This window comes from Cherax quadricarinatus, chromosome 3 (genome assembly GCF_038502225.1).
Source record: "Cherax quadricarinatus isolate ZL_2023a chromosome 3, ASM3850222v1, whole genome shotgun sequence".
Taxonomy (NCBI): domain Eukaryota; kingdom Metazoa; phylum Arthropoda; class Malacostraca; order Decapoda; family Parastacidae; genus Cherax; species Cherax quadricarinatus.
The window spans coordinates 79,472,007-79,496,149 of NC_091294.1; the positions used below are offsets into that span (position 1 = coordinate 79,472,007).

At 44.5% G+C, this 24,143-nt stretch overlaps 1 protein-coding gene and 1 long non-coding RNA gene across 2 annotated transcripts in view; one reads left to right on the plus strand and one right to left on the minus strand.

Moving 5' to 3' along the window:
* The window catches only part of Hipk (Homeodomain interacting protein kinase), a 160,087-nt gene extending 154,878 nt beyond the window's left edge, over window positions 1–5,209 (plus strand). Inside the window, exon 20 of the mRNA XM_070092997.1 lies at window positions 4,927–5,209. Coding sequence (XP_069949098.1) covers window positions 4,927–4,930 — 4 coding nt within the window. The 3' untranslated portion in view covers window positions 4,931–5,209. The remainder of the gene's footprint in view (window positions 1–4,926) is intronic.
* A 1,727-nt stretch (window positions 5,210–6,936) lies between these two features.
* LOC128705065 (uncharacterized) lies at window positions 6,937–18,944 on the minus strand. The gene is made up of 3 exons (XR_011393042.1): window positions 18,810–18,944; window positions 13,526–13,777; window positions 6,937–7,029 (listed from the first exon to the last, which is right to left on the minus strand). It is a non-coding gene; the product is annotated as an uncharacterized lncRNA (long non-coding RNA).
* Between the last annotated feature and the right edge of the window lie 5,199 nt (window positions 18,945–24,143).

The following is a 24,143-nucleotide window of genomic DNA, read 5'->3' on the forward strand; positions in this document are numbered from 1 at the left end:
AACACTATGACCCTGGTGGGTTTATCACTACCCTGCAACACTATGACCCTGGTGGGTTTATCACTACCCTGCAACACTATGACCCTGGTGGGTTTATCACCCCCCCCCCTGCAACACTATGACCCTGGTGGGTTTATGACTACCCTGTGTTACAAAAAGCGTGATTCTAAAAGCATAGAGATCTCCAGTGAATACTAGAAAGGACTGCCCTTCTAGCATCCAGCCTGTTACTGGGTTTTCGTAACAAGTAGTCAGTATCCTTGTCCAATTATCCATTAGAATTCAGTATTATTCAATAGTGCTTCAGGATTACAACTGGTAGGCTACTAACTAGAGAAATTAAAATTTAATAAATTTATTAAGTATCGTCTAGAGGTATATCACCAAATTAAATTAAATTAATCAATTCAAACAAATTAATAATAATCACTTCTCTCGTATACAATAGTATTGTGCTGAAAGCACACATCACATTCATAATTCTTAAGTACTCTCTGGTACATTAACATTTAATAAGATATTGCAAATATGTACAAGTAAGTTTGTGTATGTGTGTAAGTGCTCTAAGTAGTTCACTATGTCTCATGACTCGACTAGACTTAAACAAGTGACTGACAAAGTCCTCAAATAAACTAACTTCTTGACCAACTGGCAATCAGAACAGTCTGCTTGAACAATAAAAATAATGCTAAGCCCAATAGCAATATAACAAGCAACTGCGACACAGAATCAGGAACAAGGAGATAATATAACGACAGCTAGTAGGGACCATCAGCAGATCCTCCACAAAAGTCACAAAACTCCCATACTACTGAATCTAAGTTCAGCATAAGAAAATCCCCGACTGTGATAATATACAGATACCAGTACAAGTTAGGTCAGAAGCTACAGCTCAGGACCTGAGTTGCTCAGAGTGTCTAAGAGAGAGACAACCTCAGTACAACGTCGAAAATCACTAAGTCTATACAATGTTCTGTGAACAGAGTTCTACAGAACTAACAAGAATAATGAGACAGACAATCTGTCCAACCACCAAGAGAGTCTAGACCAGACTGAATACTTCAGGCGAGGTGAGGACACCCCCCCCCCCTCGATCACGTGATAGCTCCGTGGGTCACTGCCCAGCAAGAAGCCAGCAGGGAAACGAGCAAAGAGCGATAATTACAGTAGACAATCAAGACTTGAACTGAGCACATAATATGTTACATCCTACCTAACCAAAGGAAGCTAAGTCAAATAATAATATAAAGCAATACATTTACAATTTAGCTATTATCACAAATATAAGCAATATAAAATTATATGAAAAGGTAATATACATTATTCATAATCATAATATACATTATATATATTGCAACCCATTCAGGGGTTGCAACACTATGACCCTGGTGGGTTTGTGACTACCCTGCAACACTATGACCCTGGTGGGTTTATGACTACCCTGCAACACTATGACCCTGGTGGGTTTATGACTACCCTGCAACACTATGACCCTGGTGGGTTTATCACCCCCCCCCCCTGCAACACTATGACCATGGTGGGTTTGTGACTACCCTGCAACACTATGACCCTGGTGGGTTTGTGACTACCCTGCAACACTATGACCCTGGTGGGTTTGTGACTACCCTGCAACACTATGACCCTGGTGGGTTTGTGACTACCCTGCAACACTATGACCCTGGTGGGTTTGTGACTACCCTGCAACACTATGACCCTGGTGGGTTTGTGACTACCCTGCAACACTATGACCCTGGTGGGTTTGTGACTACCCTGCAACACTATGACCCTGGTGGGTTTGTGACTACCCTGCAACACTATGACCCTGGTGGGTTTGTGACTACCCTGCAACACTATGACCCTGGTGGGTTTGTGACTACCCTGCAACACTATGACCCTGGTGGGTTTGTGACTACCCTGCAACACTATGACCCTGGTGGGTTTATGACTACCCTGCAACACTATGACCCTGGTGGGTTTATGACTACCCTGCAACACTATGACCCTGGTGGGTTTATGACTACCCTGCAACACTATGACCCTGGTGGGTTTATGACTACCCTGCAACACTATGACCCTGGTGGGTTTATGACTACCCTGCAACACTATGACCCTGGTGGGTTTGTGACATATGACTTTGCAGTGTCTGCAATGTCCGCCTGGAGCCTTGCAGTGTCTGCAATGTAATTGTATATATGGTCATTAGGTGAGTTACAATGATTACAAGAAACTGAATATTGTGTTAGTTCATGATATATGACTTTAGTAAGTTTGGTAGAGAAGATTTACAGTTTTGATTATCAGCCTTAAGTGGACACAACAGAATGATTAACATTCTGGTCAGACTTTGACCATTAACTAGCTAACTGACCCATTTTGATGGAAATGGTGCCATAAGTTTAATTGTGGAAGTGCAGGTTATTGGTCTCAGTGTATTGACTGTATTAAAAACAGTTTATTAGATTGTTTAAAAGTGTATCTAGTAGACGCAATCTACATGTCACCTGTTCATTCTGATTTGAATCCTTAAAGAAAATATTATAGAAAGGTTTTAGTCAGTATATAGATCTGGTTGGAAGGTTGTTTTGTGTAGCAGATGTATTAAACTGTTAGGTCTCACAAGTGATGGAATGTTCTTTGGTCGTCCAGAGTGACAAAAACTATTAACACAGTAAGAAGTGGAAGGTAATATATTTTGTATGTAAGACAAGTGAAATATATAGTTTTATGGCTTACTACTGGAGGCATTATCATGGTAGCAGTAGAGATAGTGCAAGGTGGGGCAGAAATTGCTGGTTTAAATGGAGAGCGGTAAACACTTTCTTGATCATAGACACACACATTAATGGTATCGTTGGTAAATATTCATTCTGTAGTACTTGGCAATGCTCAGAAATACTGAACTTGAGTGGTAAATGTGTTATGGCTAAATATATTGTTGTTACTTGGTAAATCTGCCCTCCCGACTTTGTAATCCTGTCCTCAGAACACTAAACAACTTAAATGCCACATTGTATTAACACTCAAATTAAATTACTGCTATAAAACACTCAAGTTTTAAAGCAGTAATTTAAGTAAACTGTCTTTGCATGACTAAATGTCTATAGTATTCATAATGTGTTTTACAAGGAGCTGAGTGAGCCATGTGGGTTTAGTACTTAGTTCTGATTGTAATAATATTTGGTAAGGAAGAATAAGTAGGGAAAGAGATGGTTATAGAATATAAGCATCTTATATGTATTTAATATAGTGATATAATTATGGAGGCAAAGAAGGGAATGTACGAGAGTATAGTGGTACCAACACTCTTATATGGGTGTGAAGCTTGGGTTGTAAATGTTGCAGCGAGGAGACGGTTGGAGGCAGTGGAGATGTCCTGTCTAAGGGCAATGTGTGGTGTAAATATTATGCAGAAAATTCGGAAAATGGAAATTAGGAGAAGGTGTGAAGTTAATAAAAGTATTAGAGAGCTGAAGAAGGGTTGTTGAGGTGGTTTGGTCATTTAGAGAGAATGGATCAAAGTAGAATGACATGGAGAGTGTATAAATCTGCAGGGGAAGGAAGGCAGGGTAGGTGTTGTCCTCGAAAAGGTTGGAGGGAGGGGGTAAAGGAGGTTTTGTGGGCGAGGGGCTTGGACTTCCAGCAAGCATGCGTGAGCGTGTTAGATAGGAGTGAATGGAGACGAATGATATTTGGGACTTGACGAGCTGTTGGAGTGTGAGCAGGGTAATATTTAGTGAAGGGATTCAGGGAAACCGTTTATTTTTGTATAGCCGGACTTGAGTCCTGGAAATGGGAAGTACAATGTTGCCTGCACTCTAAAGGAGGGGTTTGTGATATTGGCAGTTTGGAGGGATATGTTATATGTATATGCTTCTAAACTATTGTATCTGGGCGCCTCTGCAAAAACAGTGATTATGTGCGAGTGAGGTGAAAGTGTTGTATGATGATGAAAGTATTTTCTTTTTGGGTCACCCTGCCTCGGTGGGTCACCCTGCCTCGGTGGGTCACCCTGCCTCGGTGGGTCACCCTGCCTCGGTGGGTCACCCTGCCTCGGTGGGTCACCCTGCCTCGGTGGGTCACCCTGCCTCGGTGGGTCACCCTGCCTCGGTGGGTCACCCTGCCTCGGTGGGAGATGGCCGACTTGTTAAAAAAAAAAAAAAATATTCAAAGCTGGATAACTGAAATATATATATATGATAACAAGAAATTTGCATATATGGAAGGAAGAGCTATGATAGACAGATGTTTTTTAAATGAAAAAATAAATATGCTGGTAATAACAGGTGCAGGAACCTGGTGGGTTTAGCACTCTGTCCTGATTAGAAATAAATACACTGTCTTTCCACGAGTAGATTTGTATATATTTTTCATGATGTTTTACTAAGCGGTGCATGACTTGTGGGTTTAGTGCTCAGATGTGATTGTAAAAATATTGTATAAAGAAGAATTAGTAAGAAATATTATAATATAAACATGTAAGATATATTTGATATAATTATAACCAGAGGCAATAATTGTTTTTATGAAGTCAGATTTATACATGTGGAATAAAGAGCTATAATAGATTTTTTGTATGTGAAGGAAGACTTGTGTTGCTGATGATGTAACAGATGTTTGGTAGGGCAACACAAGAGGCACTGAGGAGGAGATTGGTTAAGTTACCGTGTATAAATTAGGTTAGGTAATGAAGTCCCTAATATTGACAGACTGGCGGCTCCTGATGAGTGTGTTCAGATTGAACAAGTACGGTGAGTCAGAGGAGTAGGTAGGTGGGTAATGTTCAAGGGTGTTCACCAGATCTCAGATCCTGTTGCTTGGTTCAACAATTTTATTTCTAAGAAACTTAGTAATCATTTTCTATCCTGTTAACATTTTTTGGATAAAAATCTATTTGATTATGACAGTAATTACACTTGATGTTGACAGGTAGTGGCGTGCAGCTTCCAGCGACAGTGAGAGCATTCACAAGATGCCTGAGAAGACAGTCTACTATTGGCTATAACTCTTGTATTTTCCTATGAACAATAGTACATGGTCTATTTCTATGGATTTATTTCTCTGCCTGTGATAAAAGCAATAAATGTTAATTGACGTTAGAATGATGAAAATAGTTTGGATGTGGATAAAATAAATCCAGATCATAGTTCTGTTATGACAGAGAAAAATGGATTCCTTTATGACTCGTTTATATTTAATAGTTGTCTATTAATAATTTGAAAATAGTTGATAGCACATAGGCCATTTTTACTTCTAAACTTTGGTTACTTGATCCAAGGCATTGGAGTTATCTTCCCATTGTACTAATGTTGGTAAAATTACTGACAATGTCTGGCAGAAGGTCACAAGTGTAACTAATGTGACATTTTATTGTGGCAATGTTTTGGTCTCCAGGAGCACTTGTGTCCTGTCACCTGACATAATAATAATAATGTCACCTGACATGTCTCCCATTCCTTGGATTGTGTCTATTATTCCCAAGGAATTGTATGACCTTTATGGAATTATTACTTCACACTGTAAATAATAATGTTCCACAGGACAGTGACCCATAATAGTTTAGTGCTCTCCTATTTAAAAGATGTTTTTGTATGCCATGTATAAGATAGCAGTGTGACCGTTTTGGATTAGTGCTTAGTTATTATTATAATGTTAGTGGTGTGTGAGCCTGGTGGGTTTAGTGCTCAGGTACCTTCCATTCATCCCTCCCTATTCTTACTCCTTCCCTCAAGGGAGGTTCCTTGATGCTGATGAGGGGCTCTTGATCTAGGGAACTGGATCAGTGCCTGAATGCCTTTCATCCCCTACAGCTTTAGTGCTCCCATATAAGTTGATATCAGCTGGGCCTATATACTTTGTACATATATCAATAATTAGCATTATTTGTATTTTTAGCCTTATTTGCACTGCCCAATGATATTTTTGTAAATAATTATTTATGGAGAGCAATATTATGTTGAAGTCGCCACACAAGGCTGGGGTGTGTCAGGCCCGGGCACGATAGTGGGTCTTTGTACCTTACAAATTAAAATTGTAACCTAGCAAAGAAATAAGTCTTTATTGAAGCTGTATTATATAGTATTAAAAGCCGTCTTTTATTGACAAACATAGAAAAATATTTATAATAAGAGAAACGTAAACTAAAGCAGCTGAGGGCAATATTGATAATCATGAGTACAGGAACATTAGAGCCTAAGTTAAGATGTATAACCCTAGTGGGTTTAGCAGGTCTTTCATTACAATAATAAACATAAGTGACTCGATCATGTTCGTCGTTTTCATGAGGCAGTACCAAGACCCATAGAAGTGATACTGTAGTAATTACTGAGATTAGCAGTGCTTAATAAGGCACTGGTACATCCAGTCTTTGACACAAACCATTATTAAGAATTTCTGTCAACTTGGATTATACTTCCTTTGTGGTTTTGTACATCTTTTTGATAATTCCTTTGTGGTTATAGTGTTAACCATGACTGGTCTATGATCATATTACAACACATGGGTATCCCTGACCACACAGCTGCAACAATTCAGTGGATGATGTGGTAATTACATTGTTCAGGCGTCTCAGACTGTTGCGGTGTGAAGGGCCAATACAAACTTCACTAGATACTTCTGGGATCCCAAGAGTAGCATAAACTGTTTTTGTTATATTGATCAGATAAGTGTGGGTCATATAGTGTAGTGGCTGGAGATGTGAGGCATCCAAGGTTAGGAGTAAGTCCAGTTCCTTGGATCAAGAGTCCCACACCAAAAGCTATAATGTTGCTACTTTGGACTGTGAAAGGAATCTGAGTTACCAGAACATACGATGGCATCAATTATAAGTTAAGACGCTGGAGTTTGTAAAATAAATATAATTCTGAGAACTAAAAGTCACAAGTAATCTATAATTTGGAGAGGATTTTTTTGACTATTGTGGACAATTATCAAGCTGCAAATGATGTTATTTTTTAATACGTACACCAACAGAGGCGTTTCTAGGATTGGCGTCACCCAGGGCGGCCCATGACGCCACTGTACACTAGTCATCTGTCAAAAACAGACAACAAATTCACTATTTAAAAACAAAACAAAAACAGAACTGTTCCATAATGCAAAGTTAAAATTTATTAATTGATGTTTCAAAAATTATGCTGTTAAAAATGGTTAACTATTAGATACAGACGGCAGCTTGTGAGGTGCCATTTGTAGACAACTATCATTAAATAACAAGAATATGGGGGTTAGTTGATGAAATAATGAAGACAAACTTATTTGTGTTACAATAAAGATGTACCTACAAAAGAGGGAGAGAGAATAGGTAGAAAATAGGAGATAGAACCCATTTGGGTCACACATTACTGATACAGCTAACATTGATCAAGTCATCAATACCTGAGCGAGTGATTACTTGGAAGCAAACATCCCGATTACTTGCTCCAACAGATCCCACTCAAGTTACCACAATTATTAATTCACAAATATTTCAGTGTTCAAACAAGTGGCTCATGTCCTCTCTCAGCACTGTATTATACCCTTGTAGGTTTAGCACTTTCTTTGATAATAATGTCCTCACACCCACCAATATATTATTCTTCAATAAATCACTGGAAACCAACATATTTCCAACATTACTCACGACAGCAAGAGTTACTCCAATACACAAAGATGGTGACCCAACAGATGTAAACAACTATGGGCCTATAACATACCTTTGCTATCCAAAGTCTCTGAGAAACTCTTACACAAGATATTATACTACTTTATAGCATTGGGCAGTCTGGCTTCATTACAAACAAATGGTAAGTATAAAAATGGTCGACCTACTTCATGCAGCACTGGAAAAAAAAATGAATGTCCACTAGGCCTCTTTATCGACCTTAAGAAAGTTTCTGATACAGTAGACCACAACAGCCTACTTGATCATTACAGTATCAAGAGGTCATGCACTTGCATATATAAAGTCTTACATTACTAACAGACATCAATACATCTCTATTAAGAACACAACCTTGTCAACAAGACCTCTGGACACTGTTGTTCCACAGGGAAGCATTCTTGGCCCCTTTTATACATTAACGACCTTCCAAATGTATCACAACATCTTAGACCTGTTCTCTTTGCTCACAACAAAATTTTTATCTCCCACCGTAATCCAGCATCACTTATCAACACTGTTAATGAATAACACCTTAAAAATATCAACCTGGATGACTACCAATAAACTTAATACGTATAGAAGGTTTTGTATATGTTTATGTTTGGGAGCAGAGCAAATAATGTCCAGTTAAACATTAGCAATACTAGTATTGTCAATCATAAACATAATGAGGGAAAATTTCTTGGGCTGCAACTTGAAATTCATACAAGAATGGTAAACAATACCGAGAAGATGAAAATTTAGTAACGTACAAACATCTGGGTATCTCTGTTGTAGACGTTTCGCCATTCAGTGGCTTTATCAATACAGATTCTAGGACATAATTTGAAGATAGTAGAACTATATACAAAAGATGAGGTAATCAGTCCCTCAGCCTTGGAGTTGGTGTGAAGAGCACCGTAGTCATGAGGATTCTGAATCTACATGACTACGGTGCTCTTCACATCAACTCCAAGGCTGAGGGATTGATTACCTCATCTTTTGCAAATTGTTCTACCAGTGGCGGCTCGTCCACAGGAGCTGCAGACCCCCAGATGCTGACTGCCAGATGTATGACTCCATCAACCTTACACTAAAATAATTTGCAACTGACAAATATATAGAGGAAAATCTGTTGTATGTTGTTTTCAATGTATTTATAAGCAAATTTTTTGTTGAAATGAGATAAAAAATGATTAAAAAGAGAAGTTTGATGCAGTATGATAGTATAAGTATTGCTGGCACTATGAGTCGCCACTGAGTTCTACTGTCTTTAAATTACGTCCTAGAATCTGTACAGTGGACCCCCGGTTAACGAACTTTTTTCATTCCAGAAGTATGTTCAGGTGCCAGTACTGACCGAATTTGTTCCCATAAGGAATATTGTGAAGTAGATTAGTCCATTTCAGACCCCCAAACATACACGTACAAACGCACTTACATAATTGGTCGCATTTGGAGGTGATCGTTAAGCGGGGGTCCACTGTATTGATAAAGTCACTGGATGGCGAAACATCTACAATAAAGATACCCAGATGTTGTGCATGTGTCTAAATTTTCATCTTGAAATTCAACACGTGTAAAAAGCAGTTGGCATCCTTTCAAAGGTACAGTATTATGTACCACAAACAGCACTGCTTACATTATATTACCCTTCAAGGGAGGTTCCTTGATGCTGATGAGCTCTTGATCTAGGGAATTGGATCTGTGCTCCAGTTACCTGAATACCTTCCATCTCCTCCCCCCTCCATGCACTGTATAATCCTATGGGTTTAGCGCTCCCCCATGATTATAATAATCTTTTTGTGAATAGCACTTAAAAAACTTTGTAGGCACAGAATACTCAAGTTATATGTAAAAATCACCTAAGTTTGCATAGTTGATTTCCTTCCCTTCAACACAAGTTGGGATTGTCTTGTTCCTTTCTCAGTGTCATCAAAGTATTTTGGATCTTTTTTCTCGCATCATCTGTATTCTGGATATTCAACATGGCGCCCAAGAGGAATATTAGTGATGCTAGAGGTATCAAGCAGAATATAATAATCATAAAGATGGAAACTTTAAATATGCATATAAGTACCATCCAACTTACGACCAAGCTTGGTTCTGACCAACTGGTCGTAAGTCAAAATGGATGCAAGTCAAACCTTAGAAAATTGCCGACACCCTGAGTAGGGCATAATGTCAAACCTTTGCTATATAAAGTACCTACATAGTATCATATGTTACTTTTTACTTGAGTATTTTACTACTATATACGCTGCCAGACGTACGGTCGTAAGTACGAGTGGTCATAAGTCGGATGGTACTTATATGTGATACATAATGCTTGCATGTTTTGTCTGAGGGAATTCACCATACATACAATCAGAGAGAACACAAGGGAATGTTAACAAGATTGCAGACTGAGACAACAAGGAAAGGATCTCTACTGAGTGCTGGGAAAGTAAGACATAAACCTTCATGTACAGTACGGGAAATATTGTTTAAGAAGGAAGCAGAGTGTTCACAACAGTATATGTTTATTGTCTGATTGTTTGAAAACTTTAAAAAAGGATAATCAGCTTTATAACACAATGTGTGGAGTCAAGGGTACAACACCTGATCACACTGCCATGCAATATTTCACCTGCAGATTAATATGGAGAAGGTTTCGGGGGTCAATGCCCCTATGGCCTGGACTGTGACCAGGCCTCATGGTGGATCAGGGTCTGATTAATCAGGCTGTTACTGTTGGCCACACGCAACCCGATGTACAAACCACAGCCCGGTTGGTCAGGTACTGACTTTAGGTGCCTGTCCAGCGCCTTCTTGAAGACAGCCAGGGGTCTACTGGTAATTTCCCTTATGTATGTTGGGAGGCAGTTGAACAGTCTTGAGCCCCGGACACTTTTTGTGTTGTCTCTTACAGTGCTAGTGGCACCCCTGCTTTTCATTGGGGGGATCTTGCATCAACTGCCAAGTCTTTTGCTTTCATAGGGAGTGATTTTTGCGTGCAAGTTTGGTACTAATCCCTCTAGGATTTTCCAAGTGTATACAATCATGTATCTCTCCTGCCTGTGTTCTAGGGAGAACAGGTCGAGAAACTTCAAGCGTTCCCAGTAATTTAGGCATTTTATTGCAGTTATGAGTGCTGTGAAGGTTCTCTATACATTTTCTAGGTCAGCAATTTCACCTGCCTTGAAAGGTGCTGTCAGTGTGCAGCAATATTCCAGCCTAGACAGAAAAAGTGACCTGAAGTGTGTCATCATGGGCTTGGCATCACTAGTTTTGAAGGTTCTCATTATCCATCTTGTCATTTTTCTAGCAGATGTGATTGATACACTGTTATGGCCTTTGAAGGTGAGATATTCTGACATGATCACTCCCAGGTCTTTTACATTAGTTTTTCGCTCTATTGTGTGGTTGGAATTTGTTTTATAATCACACAGTTTTAATTTCCTCACATTTTCCATATCAGAGTAATTGAAATTTCTCATCACTGAACTTCATATTGTTTTTTGTGGCTCATATAAAGATTTGGTTGATGTCCGCCTGGAACCTTGCAGTGTCTGCAATGGAAGACACTGTCATGCAGATTCGGGTGTCATCTGCAAAGGAAGACACGGTGCTGTGGCTGACATCCTTGTCTATGTCGGATATGAGGATGAGAAACAAGATGGGAGTGAGTACTGTGCCTTGTGGAACAGAGTTTTTCACCGTAGCCGCCTCAGACTTTACACTGTTGACTACTACTCTTTGTGCTCTGTTTGTGAGGAAATTATAGATCCATCTACCAACTTTTCCTGTTATTCCTTAATCACACATTGTGTGTGCTATTACGCCATGGTCACACTTGTCAAAGGCTTTTGCAAAGTCTGTGTATACTACATCTGCAATTTGTTTGTCTTCTAGAGCATCCAGGACCTTGTCATAGTGGTCCAGTAGCTGGGACAGGCAGGAGCGACCTGCTCTAAACCCATGTTGCCCTGGGTTGTGTAACTGATGGATTTCTAGATGGGTGGCAATCTTGCTTCTTAGGACCCTTTTAAAGATTTTAATGATATGGGACATTAGCGCTATCTGTCTGTAGTTCTTTGCTATTGCTTTACTGCCACCTTTGTGGAGTGGTGCTATGTCTGTTATTTTTAGTAACTGTGGGACGACCCCAGTGTCCATGTTCCCTCTCCATAGGATGGTAAAAGCACGTGATAGGGGCTTCTTGCAGTTCTTGATGAACACGGAGTTCCATGAGTCTGGCCCTGGGGCAGAGTGCATGGGCATGTCAATTATTGCCTTTTTGAAGTCATTTGGCATCATGGTAATATCAGATAGGTTCGAATCTGCCAACTTCTGTTTTTCTCATAAAAAATTCATTTAGGCCTTCGACTCTCAGTCTGGTTAGCGGCTCGCTAAAAAGTGAGTCATATTGGGACTTGAGTAGCTCACTCATTTCCTCGTTGTCATCTGTGTAGGACCCATCTTGTTTAAGTAGGGGCCAAATACTGGATGTTGATTTTGATTTGGCATAAGAAAAGAAATATTTTGGGTTTCTTTCAATTTCATTTATGGTTTTTAGTTCTTCCTGCCTATCTTACAGGTATCTAGTGTCTCCCTATGTATTACAGATATTGGTCTCTTTTTATCTGCTCTGTTATTCTTCGCCTTCACCTGTACAGGGAGCGCCTTTCTCTTTCTAGTTTGCATCTTCTCTTCCTTGTCCTTAAAGGAATATACCTTGAGCATACCTTGAGTGCCACAGAGTTAATTTGTTCTAGACGTTGCTTAGGCTATCTTCCAAGTTTATATCATTAAGGACCTGGGTTATTTGGTCCCACCTTATGTTTTTGTTATTGAAGTTGAATTTGGTGAAGGCTCCTGCGTGACTGATCACATTTTGTCAGTCTGGGACCCCGGATACCGCCCACAGGATGGGTATGGGGTGCATAATAAACATATTAAACTAACTGGGACCCCGTGCATACATGTCTGTACGTCTATCATGTTGTGATGTGAGTATATTATTTTTGATATGGTAATATTTCATATCAGATCATCACTGTTAGTGAAGATAAAGTCCGGTGTATAGTCCAATCTTGTAGGCTCTGTTATTTGCTGGTTTAAGGTGAATTTGGTGCAGAGATTTAAAGGCTTGTGTGTGTGTGAGTTTTCATCTGAGCTGCCTCCTGGCGTTATCTCTGCTACAACATTATTTGCTATATTCCTCCATTTTAGGTGCCTTAGGTTGAAATTCCCCAGGAGCAGGATATTGGGGGCAGGAGCTGGAAGATTTTCCAAGACAGTGATCAATTTTCAAAAGCTGTTCCTGGAACTGTCGGGACGCTGCATCCGGAGGCTTGTATACAACCACAATGACCAGGTTTTGGGTCTCGATCTTTACTGCCAAAACTTCAACTACATCATTTGAGGCATTTAGTAGTTCTGAGCATATAAGTGACTCTGTGATGTACAGGCCAGCCCCCCCCCCCCATCCCTTTGCTTGTTCACTCTGTCCAAGTTATCCTTTATGTGGGTCTCTGTGAAAACCACAAACACTGTGTTTGACTCTGTAAGTAGTCCACAGATGAAAGGTATTTTGCTGTTTGTTGGTGGCTTTAGACCCTGTATATTTGCAAAGATGAATGTCATCTAAACTGAGTGTTTAAATGATCATTCCATAGAAGAAATAAGTCACACTGTTTGATGTTACCGGGTGAACCTAGGTTAAATATACATAATGTAATACAGTATAGTAAAACCTCTTATTAACAGACTAACTACGACAAGCATGTGTGAAGTAGTGGACTTTTCCACTGATACAGAAGACACCACGACACTAAGAATGTGGGTACTGTAACCTGTAATATTACAGTACAATAATGTAAAGTAATTTCATAGTACTATGTAATTAACAGTAATTTTACTAACCTTTTTGTGGTGGAGAGACAAGATTCAAACTGCTGTGACTGATAATGGTGACTCAGAATAAGAGTTATTGAGCCAGAGTAGCTGTGAGGCTCTACTAGTAAAAATAATGTTGATGGCTGAGAAGACATATGTATTGGCTGAGATGACGTAGATATCCAAGAACCACACATTTTATCTTGGCACAATCACCACTTGCTGTAGCAGCCATTGTTAACTTCATGTTACTTAATGTGTTGATAGTCACATAGAATGCTGTAAATTAAGGGAAAATTAGACTGAATGATGAGTGCATGAGTGGGTATAAATAATAAACTGTCATGGGTGACCTACAAGTCAGGGAACAAAGAAAACAGATAAGTCATGGTCGTGGCTGCTATCAGGGGCAGACCTACTATGAAACTAATGAAGCCTAAGCTTGAAAACCCCTAATCCCGAAGGGGCCCCAGAAGCGACTTTAGTCCACATTGCTTAAACATTTTGGATCTACTGTATGAGAAGGTTTTTTTAAAAATAGTAATAATGATATTACAGTCCTAGGTAGTAGGTTGGTAGACAGCAACCACCCAGGGAGGTACTACCGTCCTGCCAAGTGAGTGTAAAACGAAAGCCTGTAATTGTTTTACATGATGGTAGGATTGCTGGTGTCCATTTTTCTGTCTCATAAACATGCAAGGTTTTAGGTACGTCTTGCTACTTCTACTTACACTTAGGTCACACTACACATACATGTACAAGCATATATATACACACCCCTCTGGGTTTTCTTCTATTTTCTTCCCTTTTCTCTTCGCCTACATTCGCTCTTGTCTTCCCTTCAGTTACCACCTTTATATGTTAATGTAGCATCTCACTTTTCCCTACCCCCCTGGGAAGTTCCAGCTGTTCGGGTCTGTTCTTTGTCACTCCCTTGCTCGAAAGCCCAACCGCCTACGGTGGCTTCCCGCTCTCTTTTTCTTGATCACTTCCACTCTCATTCTTATGCCATCGCTGTGTACACAGATGGCTCTAAGTCTTCAGACGGCGTCGGATTCGCAGCAGTGTTTCCGGACAGTGTCGTGCGGGGGCATTTACTATCTTCGGCTAGCATTTTTACTGCTGAATTGTATGCCATTCTTGCAGCACTTATTTGTATCGCATCTATGCCTGTGTCATCGTTTGTGGTAGTCTCAGACTCCCTTAGTGCTCTACAGGCTATAAGAAAATTTGATACATCTCACCCCCTAGTTCTCCATATCCAAATTTGGCTACGCCGTATCTCTACCAAACATAAAGATATTGTTTTTTGTTGGGTCCCTGGTCATGTCGATGTACAGGGCAATGAACAGGCAGACACTGCTGCGCGGTCAGCAGTACATGACCTACCAATTTCCTATAGAGGTGTTCCATTTCTGGACTATTTTGCTGCAATAGCTACCCACCTTCGCACCCGTTGGCAACAACTTTGGTCAACTCTGCTCGGTAACAAACTTCATTCTATTAAACCGAGCATAGGTTACTGGCCGTCTTCTTATTATTTTTTAAATACACTACCTAACAGAATACTCCATTCTACTGAATGTACAACAATGCATACAACCATATGACCTGTCTTTGTAATACTCACTTGTGCTTTATAGTAACCTGTTTACATTAATGTTTTATCACTGATTTCATCATTGCTTAGTTAATCTTAAGTTAATTTTAAGCCAGCCCGTAATGCTATGCATAGTATAAGTGGCTTTGGCATACTGCTCTTACCTGTATTTGTTGTACCTCTGTATGTGTGCTCAAATTTTTAAATAAATAAATAAATAAATAAATCAGTGCCGAGGTTGGGAGACCACTCTCTCCCGCCTTCGCATTGGCCACACTCGTCTTACTCATGGGTATCTCATGGAGAGGCACCCTGTTCCTCTCTGTGAGCAGTGTCAAGTTCCAATATCGATTAGCCACATTCTGTTAGACTGCCCTCTCTATCAACGAGCACGCAGAATTTACCTCCAACATCGTCTTCGTTCTACTACTCTCTCTTTACCTTCCCTTCTTGCTGATGGACCCTCCTTTAATCCTGACTCTCTCAATGACTTCTTGACAACGACTGATTTACTCCACAAACTCTGATGATAATTTTCGCACTCCCCTCAGCCCTTTCTAGTTCAGTCTCTTGCTGCCCTTTACCCTTTCACCATCCACTACCCTGCTGTTATCCGTAACCTATTACTCATCCATCTCCCTTTTGCCACATGATGCCCTCGCTTCCTTCCTGCCCTGCAGCGCTGTATAGCCCTTGTGGCTTAGCGCTTCTTTTTGATTATAATAATAATCTTCTATTTTCTTACTAGTTCTTGTTATTGTTTATTTCCTCTTATCTCCATGGGGAAGTGGACCAGAATTCTTCCTCCGTAAGCCATGCGTGTTGTAAGAGGCGACTAAAATGCCGAGAGCAAGGGGCTAGTAACCCCTTTCCTGTATAAATTACTAAATTTAAATAGAGAAACTTTCGTTTTTCTTTTTGGGTCACCCTGCCTTGGTGGTCCACCCTGCCTTGGTGGTCCACCCTGCCTCGGTGGTCCACCCTGCCTTGGTGGGCCACCCTGCCTTGGTGGTCCACCCTGCCTTGGTGGTCCACCCTGCCTTGGTGGGCCACCCTGCCTTGGTGGGTCACCCTGCCTTGGTGGTCCACCCTGCCTTGGTGGGTCACCCTGCCTTGGTGGGTCACCCTGCCTTGGTGGTCCACCCTGCCTTGGTGGTCCACCCTGCCTTGGTGGACCACCCTGCCTTGGTGGACCACCCTGCCTTGGTGGGCCACCCTGCCTTGGTGGGCCACCCTGCCTTGGTGGGTCACCCTGCCTTGGTGGGCCACCCTGCCTTGGTGGTCCACCCTGCCTTGGTGGGTCACCCTGCCTTGGTGGGCCACCCTGCCTTGGTGGGTCACCCTGCCTTGGTGGGCCACCCTGCCTTGGTGGGCCACCCTGCCTTGGTGGTCCACCCTGCCTTGGTGGGTCACCCTGCCTTGGTGGGCCACCCTGCCTTGGTGGTCCACCCTGCCTTGGTGGGTCACCCTGCCTTGGTGGTCCACCCTGCCTTGGTGGTCCACCCTGCCTTGGTGGGCCACCCTGCCTTGGTGGTCCACCCTGCCTTGGTGGTCCACCCTGCCTTGGTGGTCCACCCTGCCTCGGTGGTCCACCCTGCCTTGGTGGTCCACCCTGCCTTGGTGGTCCACCCTGCCTTGGTGGTCCACCCTGCCTTGGTGGTCCACCCTGCCTCGGTGGTCCACCCTGCCTTGGTGGGCCACCCTGCCTTGGTGGTCCACCCTGCCTTGGTGGTCCACCCTGCCTTGGTGGTCCACCCTGCCTCGGTGGTCCACCCTGCCTTGGTGGTCCACCCTGCCTTGGTGGTCCACCCTGCCTCGGTGGTCCACCCTGCCTTGGTGGGCCACCCTGCCTTGGTGGTCCACCCTGCCTTGGTGGTCCACCCTGCCTTGGTGGTCCACCCTGCCTTGGTGGTCCACCCTGCCTTGGTGGTCCACCCTGCCTCGGTGGTCCACCCTGCCTTGGTGGGCCACCCTGCCTTGGTGGGCCACCCTGCCTTGGTGGGCCACCCTGCCTCGGTGGTCCACCCTGCCTTGGTGGGCCACCCTGCCTTGGTGGTCCACCCTGCCTTGGTGGTCCACCCCGCCTTGGTGGTCCACCCCGCCTTGGTGGTCCACCCTGCCTTGGTGGTCCACCCTGCCTTGGTGGGCCACCCTGCCTTGGTGGTCCACCCTGCCTTGGTGGGCCACCCTGCCTTGGTGGGCCACCCTGCCTTGGTGGGCCACCCTGCCTTGGTGGTCCACCCTGCCTTGGTGGGCCACCCTGCCTTGGTGGGCCACCCTGCCTTGGTGGTCCACCCTGCCTTGGTGGGCCACCCTGCCTTGGTGGTCCACCCTGCCTTGGTGGGCCACCCTGCCTTGGTGGGCCACCCTGCCTTGGTGGTCCACCCTGCCTTGGTGGGCCACCCTGCCTTGGTGGGCCACCCTGCCTTGGTGGTCCACCCTGCCTTGGTGGGCCACCCTGCCTTGGTGGTCCACCCTGCCTTGGTGGGCCACCCTGCCTTGGTGGTCCACCCCGCCTTGGTGGTCCACCCCGCCTTGGTGGGCCACCCTGCCTTGGTGGTCCACCCTGCCTTGGTGGGCCACCCTGCCTTGGTGGGCCACCCTGCCTTGGTGGTCCACCCTGGCTTGGTGGGCCACCCTGCCTTGGTGGTCCACCCCGCCTTGGTGGGCCACCCTGCCTTGGTGGTCCACCCTGGCTTGGTGGGCCACCCTGCCTTGGTGGGCCACCCTGCCTTGGTGGTCCACCCTGCCTTGGTGGGCCACCCTGCCTTGGTGGGCCACCCTGCCTTGGTGGTCCACCCTGGCTTGGTGGGCCACCCTGCCTTGGTGGTCCACCCCGCCTTGGTGGGCCACCCTGCCTTGGTGGTCCACCCTGGCTTGGTGGGCCACCCTGCCTTGGTGGGCCACCCTGCCTTGGTGGGCCACCCTGCCTTGGTGGTCCACCCTGGCTTGGTGGGCCACCCTGCCTTGGTGGGCCACCCTGCCTTGGTGGGCCACCCTGCCTTGGTGGTCCACCCTGGCTTGGTGGGCCACCCTGCCTTGGTGGGCCACCCTGCCTTGGTGGTCCACCCTGCCTTGGTGGGCCACCCTGCCTTGGTGGTCCACCCTGCCTTGGTGGTCCACCCTGCCTTGGTGGTCCACCCTGCCTTGGTGGGCCACCCTGCCTTGGTGGTCCACCCTGCCTTGGTGGTCCACCCTGCCTTGGTGGGCCACCCTGCCTTGGTGGGCCACCCTGCCTTGGTGGGCCACCCTGCCTTGGTGGGATATGGCTGGTTTGTTGAAAGAAGAAAGATATTACAGTGTAATTCAATACAAAATAAAAATTATTAAAGCATGATGTAGGCTGCTTGTAAAGAAACTACCGCTGCTGGTTCTGAGGGAACGCAATAACAGTTTAAGTTGACTTTCTTTTTTTATACAATAAATGTTACACTTATCATATAAATCTGTCAGCATATCCTACCACATAATATTTAATACAATACATGTATTGTAATTCAATTACATATACACAATTATCCATGACTTTACTTAATCTTACTTTGTAAACATCATTCTGACCAAACTTGTCTCCAGCTGAGACATTCAAAATGGTGTATGTATATGTAACAAGATAATGTAATCTTGCAAGTCTAAATACAGTACGTATTTAACATTTGTCTGCATTTAACCTCATTTACAGTTTTAATGAACAATAACCTTAATATTTACCCAGTCTGTTGCTAAGTACAGGAGCCTAGAATGGACGTGTAAGCCACACGAATCGCTGCCATACATTTTTTCATTGGCTTTCTCATGGTAATCTAGGAAATGTTCTTCTGCAACGGCCATCTTGTTTCTCACTTCAGAAGAAGAATTGTGTACATGCGGAAAAAAATATGAGCAAACTTTAGACTCAATTTATTATCACTATCTTGTGGAATTAACTTTACAAAATATAGAGTAAAACTGTATTTAAGTCAGAGGCCGACAAGTATGTAACATACAACTGGACTCCCTCTGTCTTATGCAGCCAAAACAATAAATTGCAAGAAATCAATGTCAGCCATGCAGAGGCACGAGAAAATGTATCTAACATAACAAATCATTTCTCTGGAAAGTCATAACATATGTCTGATCAATGTGTGGTTAATTTTGTTGTGTGTACTGTATATCTGTACATTTTTTAGGCCTAGCTCTATTGTTCACTTAATATATGATAGTGTAAACGTGTTATCAGGCTTTTATAAGCATTTTAAAGTGAAAAATGACTGTTTTACTCCAGCAACTTTTGCTTTCTTGCTGTGTCAGTGAGGGACCTACAGTAGCCTGGAACCTAACCTGCTGTGTCAGTGAGGGCCCTACAGTAGCCTGGAACCTAACCTGCTGTGTCAGTGAGGGCCCTACAGTAGCCTGGAACCTAACCTGCTGTGTCAGTGAGGGCCCTACAGTAGCCTGGAACCTAACCTGCTGTGTCAGTGAGGGCCCTACAGTAGCCTGGAACCTAACCTGCTGTTTAAGCAGGCACCCTACAGCAGCCCAGAACCTGTCCTGCTGTGTAAGTGAGAGCCCTACAGTAGCCTGGAACCTAACCTGCTGTGTCAATGAGGGCCCTACAGTAGCCCAGAACCTATCCTGCTGTGTCAGTGAGGGCCCTACAGCAGCCCAGAACCTATCCTGCTGTGTAAGTGAGAGCCCTACAGTAGCCTGGAACCTAACCTGCTGTGTAAGTGGGGACCTTACAGTAGCCTGGAACCTAACCTGCTGTGTAAGTGGGGGCCCTACAGTAGCCCAGAACCTAACCTGCTGTATAAAAAGAGGCTCTACAGTAGCCTGGAACCTAACCTGCTGTTTAAGCAGAGGCCCTACAGCAGCCCAGAACTTATCCTGCTGTGTAAGTGAGGGCCCTACAGTAGCCTGGAACCTAACCTGCTGTGTAAGTGGGGGCCCTACAGCAGCCCAGAACCTATCCTGCTGTGTAAGTGAGGGCCCTACAGTAGCCTGGAACCTAACCTGCTGTGTAAGTGGGGGCCCTACAGCAGCCCAGAACCTATCCTGCTGTGTAAGTGAGGGCCCTACAGTAGCCCAGAACCAAACCTGCTGTATAAATGAGGCTCTACAGTAGCCTGGAACCTAACCTGCTGTATAAATGAGGTCCTACAGTAGCCCAGAACCTAACCTGCTGTATAAATGAGGTCCTACAGTAGCCTGGAACCTAACCTGCTGTATAAATGAGGCCCTACAGTAGCCCTGAACCTAACCTGCTGTATAAATGAGGCCCTACAGTAGCCCAGAACCTAACCTGCTGTATAAATGAGGCCCTACAGTAGCCCAGAACCTAACCTGCTGTATAAATGAGGTCCTACAGTAGCCTGGAACCTAACCTGCTGTATAAATGAGGCCCTACAGTAGCCCAGAACCTAACCTGCTGTATAAATGAGGCCCTACAGTAGCCCAGAACCTAACCTGCTGTATAAATGAGGCCCTACAGTAGCCCAGAACCTAACCTGCTGTATAAATGAGGCCCTACAGTAGCCCAGAACCTAACCTGCTGTATAAATGAGGCCCTACAGTAGCCCAGAACCTAACCTGCTGTATAAATGAGGCCCGGCTGTAAATGGAACTGGCTTGTTTTCATTACATATATAGTGTCTAGCAGTGGCTTTTTGTTGTATCATAAATATACTTCATTAAAATTAGATTTCCGGAGGATTACTATTATTAGCCTAACCTCTCTGACCAAAGTTGTTATCCTCTAACCAGAAGGAAACTGAGTGGTTACAACCCTTGGAGTGTAACACCCAGGGTGACACCATAGAGCCTCTAAAGAAGGTGACACTAATACCCAAAACAGTGCTGCAGCAACATAAGAGAAAAATCCTTTGTTCCTATATATGTGTAGCCTATTATATGATTACAGAGTACAAATAGGCCTATATAGGGAAAATCAATGATGCTATACGAAAAACTACAATAAATCGATAATTTTATTTATGATATTTTGGAAAAACCCTTAATCTACCTGGCATCACTATGATAACTCATCAGTGACGTAACATCCTGTGTCTGCTGCACTGCCAATGAGTGAGTTTGGTCCAGGTGGTGGTGTATATGTGTCTGCTGCACCACCCACGAGTGAGTTTGGTCCAGGTGGTGGTGTATATGTGTCTGCTGCACCACCCAGGAGTGAGTTTGGTCCAGGTGGTGGTATATATGTGTCTGCTGCACCACCCAGGAGTGAGTTTGGTCCAGGTGGTGGTGTATATGTGTCTGCTGCACCACCCAGGAGTGAGTTTGGTCCAGGTAGTGGTGTATATGTGTCTGCTGCACCACCCAGGAGTGAGTTTGGTCCAGGTGGTGGTGTATATGTGTCTGCTGCACCTCCCAGGAGTGAGTTTGGTCCAGGTGGTGGTGTATATGTGTCTGCTGCACCACCCACGAGTGAGTTTGGTCCAGGTGGTGGTGTATATGTGTCTGCTGCACCACCCACGAGTGAGTTTGGTCCAGGTGGTGGTGTATATGTGTCTGCTGCACCACCCACGAGTGAGTTTGGTCCAGGTGGTGGTGTATATGTGTCTGCTGCACCACCCACGAGTGAGTTTGGTCCAGGTGGTGGTGTATATGTGTCTGCTGCACCTCCCAGGAGTGAGTTTGGTCCAGGTGGTGGTGTATATGTGTCTGCTGCACCTCCCAGGAGTGAGTTTGGTCCAGGTGGTGGTGTATATGTGTCTGCTGCACCACCCAGGAGTGAGTTTGGTCCAGGTGGTGGTGTATATGTGTCTGCTGCACCTCCCAGGAGTGAGTTTGGTCCAGGTGGTGGTGTATATGTGTCTGCTGCACCACCCAGGAGTGAGTTTGGTCCAGGTGGTGGTGTAAATGTGTCTGCTGCACCTCCCAGGAGTGAGTTTGGTCCAGGTGGTGGTGTATATGTGTCTGCTGCACCACCCAGGAGTGAGTTTGGTCCAGGTGGTGGTGTATATGTGTCTGCTGCACCACCCACGAGTGAGTTTGGTCCAGGTGCTGGTGTATATGTGTCTGCTGCACCACCCACGAGAGAGTTTGGTCCAGGTGGTGGTATATATGTGTCTGCTGCACCACCCAGGAGTGAGTTTGGTCCAGGTGGTGGTGTATATGTGTCTGCTGCACCACCCAGGAGTGAGTTTGGTCCAGGTAGTGGTGTATATGTGTCTGCTGCACCACCCAGGAGTGAGTTTGGTCCAGGTGGTGGTGTATATGTGGCTGCTGCACCACCCAGGAGTGAGTTTGGTCCAGGTGGTGGTGTATATGTGTCTGCTGCACCTCCCAGGAGTGAGTTTGGTCCAGGTGGTGGTGTATATGTGTCTGCTGCACCACCAAGGAGTGAGTTTGGTCCAGGTGGTGGTGTATATGTGTCTGCTGCACCACCCAGGAGTGAGTTTGGTCCAGGTGGTGGTGTATATGTGTCTGCTGCACCACCCAGGAGTGAGTTTGGTCCAGGTGGTGGTGTATATGTGGCTGCTGCACCACCCAGGAGTGAGTTTGGTCCAGGTGGTGGTGTATATGTGGCTGCTGCACCACCCAGGAGTGAGTTTGGTCCAGGTGGTGGTGTATATGTGTCTGCTGCACCACCCAGGAGTGAGTTTGGTCCAGGTGGTGGTGTATATGTGTCTGCTGCACCACCCAGGAGTGAGTTTGGTCCAGGTGGTGGTGTATATGTGTCTGCTGCACCACCCAGGAGTGAGTTTGGTCCAGGTGGTGGTGTATATGTGTCTGCTGCACCACCCAGGAGTAAGTTTGGTCCAGGTGGTGGTGTATATGTGTCTGCTGCACCACCCAGGAGTGAGTTTGGTCCAGGTGGTGGTGTATATGTGTCTGCTGCACCACCCAGGAGTGAGTTTGGTCCAGGTGGTGGTGTATATGTGTCTGCTGTACCACCCAGGAGTGAGTTTGGTCCAGGTGGTGGTGTATATGTGTCTGCTGCACCACCCAGGAGTGAGTTTGGTCCAGGTGGTGGTGTATATGTGTCTGCTGCACCACCCAGGAGTGAGTTTGGTCCAGGTGGTGGTGTATATGTGTCTGCTGCACCACCCAGGAGTGAGTTTGGTCCAGGTGGTGGTGTATATGTGTCTGCTGCACCACCCAGGAGTGAGTTTGGTCCAGGTGGTGGTGTATATGTGTCTGCTGCACCACCCAGGAGTGAGTTTGGTCCAGGTGGTGGTGTATATGTGTCTGCTGCACCACCCAGGAGTGAGTTTGGTCCAGGTGGTGGTGTATATGTCTGCTGCACCACCCAGGAGTGAGTTTGGTCCAGGTGGTGGTGTATATGTGTCTGCTGCACCACCCAGGAGTGAGTTTGGTCCAGGTGGTGGTGTATATGTGTCTGCTGCACCACCCACGAGTGAGTTTGGTCCAGGTGGTGGTGTATATGTGTCTGCTGCACCACCCACGAGTGAGTTTGGTCCAGGTGGTGATGTATATGTGTCTGCTGCACCACCCACGAGTGAGTTTGGTCCAGGTGGTGGTGTATATGTGTCTGCTGCACCACCCACGAGTGAGTTTGGTCCAGGTGGTGGTGTATATGTGTCTGCTGCACCACCCAGGAGTGAGTTTGGTCCAGGTGGTGGTGTATATGTGTCTGGGTTAAACAGACAAAGGGTCAGGTAGTTATCATATTTTGAGCTATACTTTTGCTTACTGGTGATGTCAGTCATGTCCTGAATCAAGATGTATGAACACGTCAGGATTGGCATTCATGAAATGTTAAAATAACCTGGTACATAACTGCCAATGTTAATGAAATTATGCCTTTTCAGTATTAACGGGTTTACTGTGATGAAGTAGTTTACCATTATATCATTATATTATGGCTATCACTGAGCGATTTTATTTAGCTTAGGGATAGTGTTCGTGGCAGATCAAATGATTTAATTTGATAGTTTGAACACTGGTATTCTCAGTTAAGATATGAAAACTTGCAATTAATAAAAAGTTCAAATGCAAAATCAAGTTTTTTCAGTATATTTGTTTTGGTAAAGTTGTATGTCATGTATATAATGTAATGTGCATTCTTAGCCTACTGTATTTATG